The sequence below is a fragment of the Salmo trutta genome, chromosome 1 (genome assembly GCF_901001165.1).
Source record: "Salmo trutta chromosome 1, fSalTru1.1, whole genome shotgun sequence".
NCBI lineage: Eukaryota > Metazoa > Chordata > Actinopteri > Salmoniformes > Salmonidae > Salmo > Salmo trutta.
The window spans coordinates 64711599-64725159 of NC_042957.1; the positions used below are offsets into that span (position 1 = coordinate 64711599).

The 13561-nt window shown below is 41.8% G+C and overlaps 2 protein-coding genes across 4 annotated transcripts; one reads left to right on the top strand and one right to left on the bottom strand.

Annotated features, from left to right (window-relative positions):
- On the bottom strand, positions 1–10663 carry LOC115205261 (decapping and exoribonuclease protein). 2 transcript variants are annotated; one of them, XM_029771049.1, is made up of 8 exons: positions 10612–10661; positions 9721–9776; positions 5907–6403; positions 5393–5619; positions 3415–3634; positions 1889–2024; positions 1627–1721; positions 1–1451 (listed from the first exon to the last, which is right to left on the bottom strand). In XM_029771049.1, the coding sequence occupies exons 3-8, from the start codon at positions 6395–6397 to the stop codon at positions 1301–1303; spliced, it is 1320 nt and encodes a 439-aa protein (XP_029626909.1). In that variant the 5' UTR covers positions 6398–6403; positions 9721–9776; positions 10612–10661; the 3' UTR covers positions 1–1300. The 2 variants fall into 2 exon arrangements, with proteins under 2 accessions (XP_029626909.1, XP_029626900.1); XM_029771040.1 differs by lacking the exon at positions 9721–9776 and having other exon boundaries at positions 10612–10663.
- Positions 10658–13359, top strand: LOC115205269 (serine/threonine-protein kinase 19). Of its 2 annotated transcripts, XM_029771063.1 has the most exons (7): positions 10683–10815; positions 11049–11147; positions 11227–11372; positions 11713–11948; positions 12305–12402; positions 12480–12627; positions 13073–13359. In XM_029771063.1, exons 2-7 carry the CDS (start codon positions 11051–11053, stop codon positions 13116–13118), a joined length of 771 nt encoding a protein of 256 aa, XP_029626923.1. In that variant the 5' UTR covers positions 10683–10815; positions 11049–11050; the 3' UTR covers positions 13119–13359. The 2 variants fall into 2 exon arrangements, with proteins under 2 accessions (XP_029626930.1, XP_029626923.1); XM_029771070.1 differs by lacking the exon at positions 11049–11147 and having other exon boundaries at positions 10658–10745.
- Positions 13360–13561: the final 202 nt, after the last annotated feature.

Below are 13561 nucleotides of genomic sequence, written 5' to 3' on the forward strand. Positions count from 1 at the left end.
AATGTGACATTTTTTTTATTAGTTATACATTTCTAAACCTGTTTTTGCTTTGTCATTGTGCGGTTGTGTGTAGCTCGAGGGAGGAAAAAACAATTGAATCAATTTTAGAATAAGGCTGTAACAAAATGTGGAAAAATTCCAAGGGGTCTGAGTAATTTCAGAATGCACTGTATGTGGTTATAACAGTATTTCCACTTCTGACTTGAATGATTAAGGATGTACAGTAGGACATGACAAGATGTGCCTTGGAATTCATGGAGAACTCTGGGACTAGTATGCATCCTGCAGATTTTAAATTAATAATAATTCTGTAAATTGCATTGAAATAAATGAAATCTATGACAGATTAACATCTTCACAGAGAATTTTTTTTTTTTTTTTTAGTTAATTCCATTCAGCACAACTGCATTGTAGAATCAAACTTTTACCTGGGATGTTTTCTACCATCTGCGACATTGTCAATGCTTCATTCAATGAAGGTGTAATTTATTATAGGACAAAGGATAATGCATTCTGATACTGGACAGTTTCCATGAAAACTTTGGTTTAAACTGCTTATGCAATATTGATGTTCTTACAGTGCATATGTTTTTTGTTTTTTTTATGTGGCATATTTTAATTAATGTACTCCAGAAAATAACATGATAAGTGATTGATATGCCCATGGGGCTAATAATAAAAAGGTTTGATTGGGAAATGAAATCTTGTTATGGTACTATTGTTCGACAGTTTCAGAGCACACTTCAAACCGCAACTCTTACATTCAAATCACTGAATTTTGTAATAAAATTAAAAAAATACAAATCAGAGATGAGGTGAAAAACGTAAATACTTCACATTAAAAAAAAGACACCACAAACCATTAGGAAAGACATGTTTTCTGTAAACCTGGACACCATTTGTGAGGAAGTCCCAAAAGCTGGTTTGTGAATGCTAAAGTCCATGCTGATCCACACTATATAACTCAGCCACTCTGGGAGGAAAATGGAAGTTCAATAAAACGGCTTTCTTTATCGTCAAAAACCGACCCGTCAGAACCCGCCTACTCCTTCAGGGCGCTTGGTGTGTTTCTACTTCATTATCAAATAACAGGTTTCAGCGTTAAAGTATTGCTTCAAGTCCATACTGGTGTAAGGTGAAAACCTTGGCCTGTACGCATAAAGCATAGAGTAGGAGTGCTGATCCAGGCTCAGTTTTGCCTACTAAATCAGAATGAATAGGATGAGGGACCTGATTCTAGATCAGCACTCTTACTCTGAGACGCTTTGTGAATACGGGCCATTGTCAGGTTTGTTCTGAATCAGGTCTGATGTGAGTGGTGGTGTGTCTCACGACTGGTTGAACTGGTCATCTCCCTGACGTACCAGTCTGGTAGGAAGGAGTACTGAGAGTCTCTGTGGATGGAGTAGGTGACGTCTCGGTGTGGATCCCATGAGAACAGGTGCACCACCCTGACAGAAAGAAATAACATAGTTAACTAGAGTCAGAACGTTTCTAGGGAAACTCTTGACTGTATGCAATAGCAAGTTCTCTTAAGCTTTTTTTAATGGGAGCAGAAAGTAAAGGTTATGAACACTGTAATAAAATAAGTACTTTAAAAATAATCTTAACCATATCAAGCATCACCTTGGATTGTCTTCTGTGACCACACTCTTCACGAAGGACAGGAATTCACAGCAGAAGTTCATGCAGACAGTTGGCTTCCAGCAGTTGGTTTCATTCTGTGTGAGAGAATAGAGTCAACCACTTAGGACAAACAAGCACGCACATTGTTTTTAAACTCACAAAATAGGCATCCTATATTACACAGACCTACTGGGTTTCTGGTATGAGACCTGCTACAAATGTGTATGTTCTTTTTCAGAAGAAAATAAAACATGAACCGTACCTTGATAAGCTGAGATATCTTGGAGATGTGGTAAGTCTCCACAGACACAACCACTCCGTCATGATCACGGAAACCAGCTACGATTCGCGGTACCCCAGGAAGAAAGGACTGGGCCCACCACTTTAGTAGTTTAAACCTGGATGGAGAACATACACAAGAGAAAACACACATTTTCACTCTCTTGGGAAAATTTTCCAACTGAAGACGTGAGGTTCCAGTTGAGGTGAGGTTCCAGCTAGCCTTGGTTCCAGTTTCATTCTGTGTATATTCATCAGCAAAACATGTCTTTACCAGACAGTGACAACAGAGCTGGTTACTGGGCAATTCCATGGTAATGGAATTACGCTGAGACTCAGATTTTTCACTTTAAAATGTATGAATAAAAAAAACATTTAAAAGTTTAACAAACCATATAACTCTATGCACAGAGACTACCGTAATTTCCGGACTATAAGCCGCAACTTTTTTCCCAGGCTTTGAACCTCGCGGCTTAAACAATGACGCGGCTAATATATGGATTTTTCCCGCTTTCAAATTTTTTTCTCCCAAAAAAACACATTCTGTGACGTGCTCAGTTTTTTGGCGGCATGAAGCCTTCATTAGACCAATGAAATTGCCGAACGGGTTAAGGTCAAACAACTTTTTTGTTTACTGTTTAGATTACATTGAGCGCTCTCAAACTTCCCATCATTCTGATTACGGTAGTCATTTTGTCACCCTCATCATGGCAAAGACATGGAGAAATGCATATGATGCAGCTTTCAAGTTGAAGGCGATTGATCTGGCTGTTGGAAAAGGAAATAGAGCTGCTGCACGGGAGCTTGGTCTTAATGAGTCGATGATTAGATGTTGGAAACAGCAGCGTTAGGAATTGACTCAGTGCAAAAAGACAACTAAAGCTTACTGCAAATTTTTTGTTGTTGTTGTTACAAGCCGTGTTTCGTTAAAGCCTATTTATTTTTGTTACAAGCCGTGTTTCATTAAAGCCTGTGTAAAGTTCATTTGTTTCAATATACCGGTAGGCACCTGCGGCTTATAGACATGTGCGGCTTATTTATGTTCAAAATATTATTTATTTTTTAAATTCAGTGGGTGCGGCTTATATTCAGGTGCGCTCAATAGTCCGGAAATTATGGTACTTTTAACAATTTACACTGAGAATTTTACAAATACAGGAAGAACTGTGCAGATACAAAGTTTGGTAAGAGAATAAAACTGAAGGAGATTTTAACGTAATTCTGTTACCAAACTTTGCACCTGCACAATTTTTCAAGTAAATGTTTTTTTTTATTGTCTAAATTGTTCAACATAGTCAGTGTGCATAGAGTTGTATGGATTGTTAAACTTTGAAATCAATGGCTTTTGTTTGGCATACAGTTTAAAGAAAAATATGAGTCTCAGCGAAATTCCGTTAACATGGAATTGCCCAACTTCAGATATCCAGAGATATTAGATATGGATATGCAGATGTGCAATCCGTCTCCATAATAGGGGGCTAGTGCAGAGCGTATCTGGGGATAGTTTACCTGTGGAAGTTGCTGCGTTGTTTGGGGGTGGAGATTTCCAGTGAGGTCTTCATCTCGATGTAGTTGGCTGGAGGAGACGGGGCCTTGGGGTCTTTGTCCCGACAGTCCACCTCGCCAGAGAACAGCAGTCTGTGCTCGGCTAGCCGGGTCTGGACTACAGTGCAGAAGGCCTCGTTGGTGTTTACAACCCCACCTGGATCTGGAAGACTCTGGGCATCATCTGAAAGAAGATTACAGACATTTCAAAACCATCCAAGGCCTCCAACTACCATCTCAAGTATGAGAAATGTTATGCATTTCTAGGTGTAGGCTTTTCAGGAACTGTACACCAATCTCAAGTCATATTGATATAAAACCATCAATACAAACCATCAGCAATCAATCATCTGAAAGTCCACCACAACATACAGTGGCTTGCAAAAGTATTCACCCCCTATTTTTCCTATTTTGTTGCCTTACAACCTGGAATTAAAATGAATTTTTGGGGGGTTTGTATCATTTGATTTACACAACATGCCTACCACTTGAGCATGCATAAATATTCACCCCCCCCCAAAGTCTATACTTTGTAGAGCCACCTTTTGCAGCAATTACAGTTGCAAGTCTCTTGGGGCATGTCTCTATAAGCTTGGTACATCTAGCCACTGGGATTTTTGCCCATTCTTCAAGGCAAAACTGCTCCAGCTCCTTCATGGATGGGTTCCGCTGGTGTACAGCAATCTTTAATTCATACCACAGAATCTCAATTGGATTGAGGTCTGGGCTTTCAATAGGCCATTCCAAGACATTTAAATGTTTCCCCTTAAACCACTCAAGTGTTGCTTCAGCAGTATGCTTAGGGTCGTTGTCCTGCTGGAAGGTGAACCTCCGTCCCAGTCTCAAATCTCTGGAAGACAAACAGGTTTCCCTCAAGAATTTCCCTGTATTCAGCGCCATCCATCATTCCTTAAATTCTGACCAGTTTCCCAGTCCCTGCCGATGAAAAACATCCCCACAGCATGATGCTGCCACCACCATGCTTCACTGTGGGGATGGTGTTCTCGGTGTGATGAGAGGTGTTGTGTTTGGCCAGGCATAGCGTTTTCCTTGATGGCCAAAAAGCTACATTTTAGTCTCATCTGACCCGAGTACCTTCTTCCATATGTTGTTTGGGGAGTCTCCCACATGCCACCAAACTTGCTGGCTTATATTTTTCTTAAGCAATGTCTTTTTTTCTGGCCACTCTTCCATAAAGCCCAGCTCTGTGGAGTGTACGGCTTAAAGTGGTCCTACGGCCAGATACTCCAATCTCCGCTGTGGAGCTTTGCAGCTCTTTCAGGGTTATCTTTGGTCTCTTTGTTGCCTCTCTGATTAATGCCCTCCTTGCCTGGTCCGTGAGTTTGGGTTGGCGGCCCTCTCTTGGCAGGTTTGTTGTGGTGCCAAATTCTTTCCATTTTTTAATAATGGATTTAATGGTGCTCCATGGGATGTTCAAAGTTTCTGATGTTTTTTATAACCCAACCCTGATCTGTACTTCTTCACAACTTTGTCCCTGACCTGTTTGGCGTGCTCCTTGGTCTTCATGGTGCCCCTTGCTTAGTGGTGTTGCAGACTCTGGGGCCTTTCAGAACAGGTGTATATATACTGAGATCATGCAACAGATCATGTGACACTTAGATTGTACACAGGTGGACTTTATTTAACTAATTATGTGACTTCTGAAGGTAATTGGTTGCACCAGATCTTATTTAGGGGCTTCATAGCAAAGGGGGTGAATATATATGCACGCACCACTTTCCGTTATTTTTAAAATTTCAATTCACCAATTTGGACTATTTTGTGTATGTCCATTACATGAAATCCAAATAAAAATATATTTAAATTACAGGTTGTAATGCAAGAAAATAGGAAAAATGCCAAGGGGGATGAATACTTTTGCAAGGTACTGTAACAACTCAGTGCATACAGCAAAAGAGGAATACAAGAAGCCATCCTCTACCTGCACAGGTGTACTGTTCAAATTTGTACCCCCAGTACATCATCTCCTCGTGCCTCTCGGTGCGGTTCTCCCGGTCCCGGCGTGCAGCCTCCGTCTCCACCTCACTGATGTACAGTGTCCCCCCCATCCTGGTCACAGCCAGCAGCCAGCCCTCCCGGGTCTCATAAGGCGTGGTCAACAGCTTGGTTAGGTGGCCGCGCCATGTCACAATGTCTACACCTAATGCACTGGTAGGAGAGGTCGATCAAAGAATACATGTCTGTCAGAACACACAGGTTAATATAGTCACAGTCATTCCTTGTGACTAGGAATCACAGAATTGACTGAGGACATTGAGTGTGTGTATATTGAATATTGTGTCCATCACAACTGATCCCATTCTGAAATGTTTATGGCCTTGATGACTGACAATTAGTGGGCCTATATCTGTATAACTAGACAGAAAGGTGTTGCTATTGATGAATAATGTATCAATCAAAATAACATCTCTTAAACTGACACTAGTGGTGCTTACCATGGGGAAGAAGAAGCAGCTGTGTCCTTCGACTGCAGCTTGGACCTGTTTGCCAGGATCCATCTGAGGATGTGGTCCAGTTTCTCCTTCACCCTGTCGTCCCTCTTGACGAAGCGGCTCCTGTACCCGTCCCTCAAGTCGAAGTTAGGACAACTCTTCTCCGGCTCCACGTAGTAACGCAGCTGCCGGGCATCATTGAAAAACCTGCGCTCAGAGTCCAGGGAGAAATGTCCCACCTCCACAGGCTGTTTGTATAAGGGGAAGTCTCTCTCGTACAGCTGTCGTTGTATGCTCAGGCTCTGGGTTGGGGGGCTAGATGGGGGTGTTGAAGGGCCAGCCGGGTGATGGTTCTGACCGGGTCTGAAGCGCTTGTGTTGGAAATGACCTCTCCCACTGTCATCCATGTCTCTCTTGAATGTTGACTGGTGGTTGTCGTGGTGATTGGAGTTTGGATGTTGTGGTCTGTGGTGAGACTGGTGGCGTTGGTCCATGGTGATCTAGGAAGAGACACATATATCTGGTTAATAATCATTCAAATAACAATCTGATAGTCTGTGTCTGACTCAATCTCTTCCAATCTTTCCTTTTTGTATACTACTCCTAATTAAAAGCCCAAAGCAGTCCAAATGTGACTTTCCTGTTTAGTTTTTTTACATATTTCCACACTTTGAAGTGTGTGAAATTAAAAAATGATAATGCCCTTTTAGCTGTTTGAAAAGACTGCCTGAAATGTCAGTCTATTTAGGTGGGATGGAGTTTTAGCCTGCCTGGTGTAGATTAATTAATAGACCAATAAAAAAGGGAGTTCCAAACCTCGGGCAAAACAGACGGGGTTGGCTTAGATTGTTGACAGGAGGAAGGATGGCGGAAGCAGACACACTGATGTGGATTGGGAATCTAATGTTGGTAGAATCAAGGAGAATTTGAATATTGCCCAAAATAATGGAAAATGGAGCAAGATATCGTACAGGGCTGAGAATGACCCTTCGTATCTTGTAGCAGTGCGGTTTGTTAATGACGAGCAGCTGATCGGATTACTAATCTTGAAGAATCCATTTGATACAGTCAGGTCCATAAATATTTGGACATTGACCAAGGTATTATTGTTATTTTAGCTGTCTACCACAGCATATTGGAGTTGAAATTAAATAATGAATATGAGCTTTCATTTGAGGGTATTTACATCCAAAGCGGGTGAACTGTGTAGGAATTACAGCACTTTTTATATGTGATCCCCCCTTTTTAAGGGACCAAAAGTAATTGGACAATTGGCTGCTCAGCTGTTCCATGGCCAGGTGTGTGTTTTTCCCTCATTAGTTCATTTACCAGTAAGCAGATAAAAGGTTCAGAGTTTATTTCAAGTGTGGCATTTGCATTTGGAATCTATTGCTGTTAACCCTCAATATGTCCAAAGAGCTGTCACTGCCAGTGAAGCAAGCCATCCTTAGGCTGAAAAATCAAAACAAACCCATCGGAGAGATAGCAAAAACATTAGGTGTGGCCGAATCAACTATTTAGTACATTCTTTAAAAGAAAGAACGCACTGGTGAGCTCAGGAACACCAAAAGGCCAGACAAACTACGGAAAACAACTGTGGTGGATGACAGAATAATTATTTCCCTGGTGAAGAAAAAACCCTTCACAACAGTTGGCCAGATCAAGAACACCCTCCAGGAGGTAGGTATATCAGTGTCAGAGTTAACAATCAAGAGAACACCAGAGTAAATACAGACGGTTTACCACAAGATGTAAACCATCTGGAAGACCAGATTATAGTTTGCCAAACAACATCTAAAAAAGCCTGTACAGTTCTGGAACAACAGCCTATGGACAGATGAGACAAAAATCAACTTGTACCAGAATGATTGAAAGAGAAGAGCATGGAGAAGGGAAGGAACTGCTCATGATTCGAAGCATACCACATCTGTGAAGCATGGCGAGGGCATGTATGGCTGCCAATGGAACTGGTTCCCCTGTATTTATTGATATTGTGACTGCTGACAAAAGCAACAGGATGAATTCTGAAGTGTTTAGGGCTATATTATCTGCTCAGATTCAGCCAAATGCTTCAAAACTCATTGGATGGTGCTTCACAGTGCAGATGGACAATGACCCAAAGCATACTGAAAAAGCAACCCAATACCTTTTTAAAGCAAAGAAGTGGAATGTTCTGCAATGGCCAAGTCAATCACCTGACCTGAATCCAATTGAGCAAGCATTTCACTTGCTGAAGGCAAAACGCCCCAAGAACAAGCAGGAACTGAAGACAGCTGCAGTAAAGGCCTGGCAGAGCATCACCAGGAAAGAAACCCAGCATCTGGTTATGTCTATGTGTTCCAGACTTCAGGCAGTCATTTGCAACCAAGTATTAAAACTCACAATTTAATTTATGATTGTTAGTTTGTCCAATTACTTTTGAGCCCCTAAAATTGGGGGGGACCACATATAAAATGCTGTAATTCCTACACCGTTCACACGATTTGGATGTAAATACCCTCAAATTAAAGCTGAAAGTCTGCACTTTCAGCTCATCTTGATTGTTTCATTTCAAATCCTTTGTGTTGGCATACAGAGCCAAAATGAAAATAACTTGGTCAATGCCCAAATATTTATGGACCTGACTATATCCAAACTGGTGGAGAGTGCTGGGTAAAGTGAAGGCTGTGATGATCACGAGAGGCGGGCTTGTTTTGATTTTTTTGTACTTCTGCTGATCAGAAGGAACGTGTGTTGCGTCTCACCCGAGTTGATAAGTTTGACATGTCGTGTGTGTCTCTTAGAACAGGGCACTCCTCAAGGGGGTAATATCTGGCGTCTCGTGGGAAGTCGATGCACGTCGGATGAATCGTGTGGTGAATGATGAAAAGGTGAAGAGTCTATCGGTTATTTTGTGGAGTCTCTCCCTACTCAAGTGCAGTTGGGGTATATAAACTACAGAGTCAGAGTATTTATCCCAAGAACAATGCAGTGTGATCACTGTAAAGCTTTTGGACATGTTTCAAGTGTTTTCAAAAGGGAGAAGCCGAGATGTCCAAGTTGTGTAAAAGATCATGTCGTGTTTTAAAAGTGATGAAGCCTCTTGGACCTAGACTTGGCGCTCCAGTACCGCTTGCTGTGCAGTAGCAGAGAGAACAGTCTATGACTAGGGTGGCTGGAGTCTTGACACTTTTTAGGGCCTTCCTCTGACACCGCCTGGTATAGAGGTCCTGGATGGCAGGAAGCTTGGCCCCAGTGATGTACTGGGACGTTCACACTACCCTCTGTAGCGCCTTGCGGTCAGAGGCCGAGCAGTTTCCGTACCAGGCAGTGATGCAACCAGTCAGGATGCTCGCGATGGTGCAGCAGTAGAACCTTTTGAGGATCTGAGGACCCATGCCAAATCTTTTCAGTCTCCTGAGGGGGAATAGGTTTTGTCGTGCCCTCATCACGACTGTCTTTGTGTGCTTGGACCATGTTAGTTTGTTGGTGATGTGGACACCAAGGAACTTGAAGCTCTCAACCTGCTCCACTGCAGCCCCTCAATGAGAATGAGGGCGTGCTTGCTCCTGTAGTCCACAATCATCTCCTTTGTCTTGATCACGTTGAGGTAGAGATTGTTGTCCTGGCACCACACGGCCAGGTCTCTGACCTCCTCCCTATAGGCTGTCTCATTGTCGGTGATCAGGCCTACCACCCTTGTGTCATCGGCAAAGTTAATGGTGGTGTTGGAGTCGTGCCTGGCCTGGCCAAGTTTTGGTTTGGTTTTGTCAATGTACTATTTTTATTTGGGTGGATAAAGTTAGTTTTCGATGTCATGTATGGTTTTGGTTTTTACCTTGGTTTTTCAACCCATCCAGTTGGTGGCGGCAAAACACCTTTCGGGGTTCCAGTCTGCCATAAAACCCACAGAAGAAGAAGTTGCAAACCTCTCTGCCAAGAGCTTGGTTTTCCCCTCCCCACACCTAGCAAAATTCTTGTTTGAGAAATTGCTCTTTGGTAATAAGCTATTGCAGTTTTTTTTTTACCATTTTAATTCAAAACAATCACTGTAATGTACTTGATTGTTACCCAGAAATGATTTGATATTATCATTTTTTAAAATTTATAATGTCTGCATTGGACCTTTAACTGATCTGGCAGAACAGGATGGATAGATGGAGAGCCAGAATGGGTCAATCACATTGCTTCTTCCTATTTATTCATGGACACTGCAGTCTTTCTAGAAAATGTTTAGACATCGCTCTCCTTTGGGATGCAAACCACAGAAGTAGGCTGGCTAGCTAACTAGCGACTAACATACAGTATACAACAATAACACAGACACCGGACCCAAACCTCGGCTTCTGCCACTGCTGTCTCATATGACTGGCTGAAAGCAAGCGTAACTAAATTAGGTAGATATGTGGACTAGATAGGTAATATCACTGTATTGGTTATTACATAAATACTGTAATGTGTTACATCAGACGTAATAACAGATTTTTTTTTAAATTACACTACCCTCCAGTCAATATAACTTCAGCATTGAAAATGCATGGCTAGCAGTCTAGCGAGCTAGTTAGCTAGCTAGCTAACAGTTGATGTAAATGCACAATGGTATTAACTTAGTAGCAGTTTCCTTCAACACAAACTGCATGCATGCTACATTATGCTATGCATGCTACTTTCTATGTTTTGATCAAGCAAAGCAGATGCAACTCATTTAGCAAAATGTGAATTTACTCACCACCGTCTTATTAGCTAACTAGCTAACGTTACTTCTGTTTTGCAGGATGTGTAACAGTTGATGCTGACGGATAGGTGGCGGTGTGTTTCGGAGTCGGGTGCTGTCTTGTCATTCTGACACAATCATTTTGTCCGGTGAATGTTTAAACGATTGGAAAATCTTGTTTGACAAGGAGTTGCTACAGCAATGCTTACTTTAAGTCAGGTGTGGACATCCATTTTATTGCTAGTGAAAACACTTATGGAAAACAAACCAATGTTTTGTAATAATACCGTTATTATAAAGTTTAACGTTACCCTAGTAGACAAATGGCTAGAAGCTCGTTTATTTGAACGTTAGCATGCTGCTGTCTATCTTCATAATAACAACTAGTTACTGTAGCTAGCCACTAACGTTAGCAGTCCACAACGATTGTTAATGTTTTTCATGCCTCTCAGTTATGAACAGAAAACGGGCCCTTATATCAGACACGTTTAAAGTGAACAAACGAAGAGTTGGCAATGAGAAGCAGTTTGGAGCTGTCAACAATGGAGAAGGTGCCTTTTCTCAAACTTAAATGTAGCTAGCTAAATGTGTCAGTGTTTGACTTGTTGTCCGTCTCCTTTCTTTTCCCAGAGGAACCACTGGACGTCAAAGCCACCCTGCAGGACCTTATGACATTATTCCCACGCAAACTCTTCAATGACGCCCTTCCACAAATTGTCCTAAAACACCAACTCTACAGCATACACAATGATAGGACCCAAGTGGACAGGCAGCTTGTAAACCCAATGAATATTGCTGGAGCAGTGTTCTTCAATCCTGGTGGTCTCAATCAAATGTGTTATTTTTTTTGGTTTATTTTTATTTAACCTTTATTTAACTAGGCAAGTCAGTTAAGAACAAATTCTTATTTACAATGACGGCCTACACCGGCCAAACCCGGACGACGCTGTACTGGTTACTAACAAAAACCTCCACACTTTGTTGGTCTCCAGGACCGGGTTTGAAGAACACTACTAGTCCTAGAGAAATATTCAAATTTGTCAATTTAGACCATTGCCTTGGTTGATCCATCGATGTTAATGTCCAACATCTTCATTTTCATCATCTCTTTGTTAGAGTGACTTGAGGGAACGAGGAGAGCTGTTGATGTTCCAGCTGGGCTTTGACGCCGAGGCCTTTGGGTTGGTGTTCGCTGCAGACTACAAGGCTAAAGTCCTGGCTGGGGAGGAGGGGAGAGGGACACGGGGCACAGTGGATAAATTCCTGGAGAAAGTGCTGCCCTCCTGCAATGACCTGAGCTTCAACAAAGACAAAATGCTGAAGGAGTTTCGCTTCACAGACTCAGAGATAACGTATAAGGAAAAATGCTTTTTTTTTAATTAATCTCGGTCTCTTCATGTATTGAAAGTCTTTGTTTGAATGCGTTTCTACTATAGCTTGTTTGCCAGACACAGATTAAGCCTAGTCCTGGACTAAAAGGCTATGTCAATGGAGATTCTCTATTATACATGATTTTTAGTCCTGGTCTAGGCTTGATCTCTGTCCAAGAAACCGGCACTGTGTGTGTAAGATAAAAATAAATTGTTTGAGAGGGTGGTCATCTATGCTGCATCTAAGCCTTTTCATGTATCTGAAAGTCTGCTTGGATGCATTTGCTCCATTGTAAATGAGTCACTAATAACTTGTGCTATTTCCCACCCCCACCCAGGCAACTGGTGAAGTCGGGGGTTCTGACTGTGAGGGACGCTGGCAGCTGGTGGCTCTCCATCCCCAACTCTGGCAGATTCACCAAGTACCTAATACAGGGTCAGCTACCAAACAAAGAAGTTATTAGCACTACTTTGCTAATGGAGTGTTGACTGTTCTTCCTCCCCCTGACCCAGGTCGTAAAGCTGTGCTGGGCATGGTTAAGAAGTCCAAATATAACGAAGTCTTAAAGGCAGAACTGGAGGAGAGGCAGACCAACTCACAGGTTAAATTCCAGATCAAGTACCACATCCATGACATCATTGGTGCCGAGCTAGTAGAATGGTGAGACTGCTTTTCATGTCAGTAGGACCAAGAGTTTTCCCTGAACATCATGACACTCTTGCACACACCCACCACTTATGCTGCTGCCATATTGTTTACTATTATTATCTGTCCTGATACCAGTCACTTTCTCCTAATCCCTGCCTACATGTAATGTACATATCTACCTCAACTAATCCAGTATCCCTGCACATTGTAAATCTGGCACTGACCCTGTATACAGCTTACATGTTCCTTTCTTTTCTCGTGGCTTTTAAGTTATACTATTTTGATATTGACTGAATACTGGGAAGAGCTTGCAAGTTAAGCATTTTACTGTACTTGTGCATGTGACAACTTGGAACTTGACTCCTGGGCGTAGCCATCAACTGTTCTTGTCGACTCAAGTATATCTAATACAATTGGTCATGTTGTACCCAACTAACCAGCTCTTTTCTTTTTTTAGTATACCCACAACTTCAGGAACATTGTTACGGTGTGTGGACTACTGAACTCAACTGACTGAATGGATACAACCTGTTTCATGGAAGAAACCCTTAAAGCAACTGAACATGACGAGAGGCCATGTTACACCAAATGAATCTGTAGTTAATCATTTGTTATTGCCTTGTTTTTCTGGATTTTTTCTGCCAAATAGGCAAACCCAACCTTGTAGGTTGAAATGCCAATGGTGTAAAATAAAACCTTGTCTGGTTTGTAAATCATTTTATTAAAGGTTCCTTGTTGACTGTCCTTGTTCACTTGTTTTAAGACAATTGCAATGTGTGGACACTACAACCAGTTATACTTATACTCAGAGTCCTCAAAGGAGGAAGTACAATAGCATGTCAGTCCTTAAGAAAAAGCTTAAACACTAATTGCGAAACTAAGTGCTGTAACTACTGTAAATATGAATACCTCACTTGAGAAGCAAAGTACTGTGACAAATATGAAT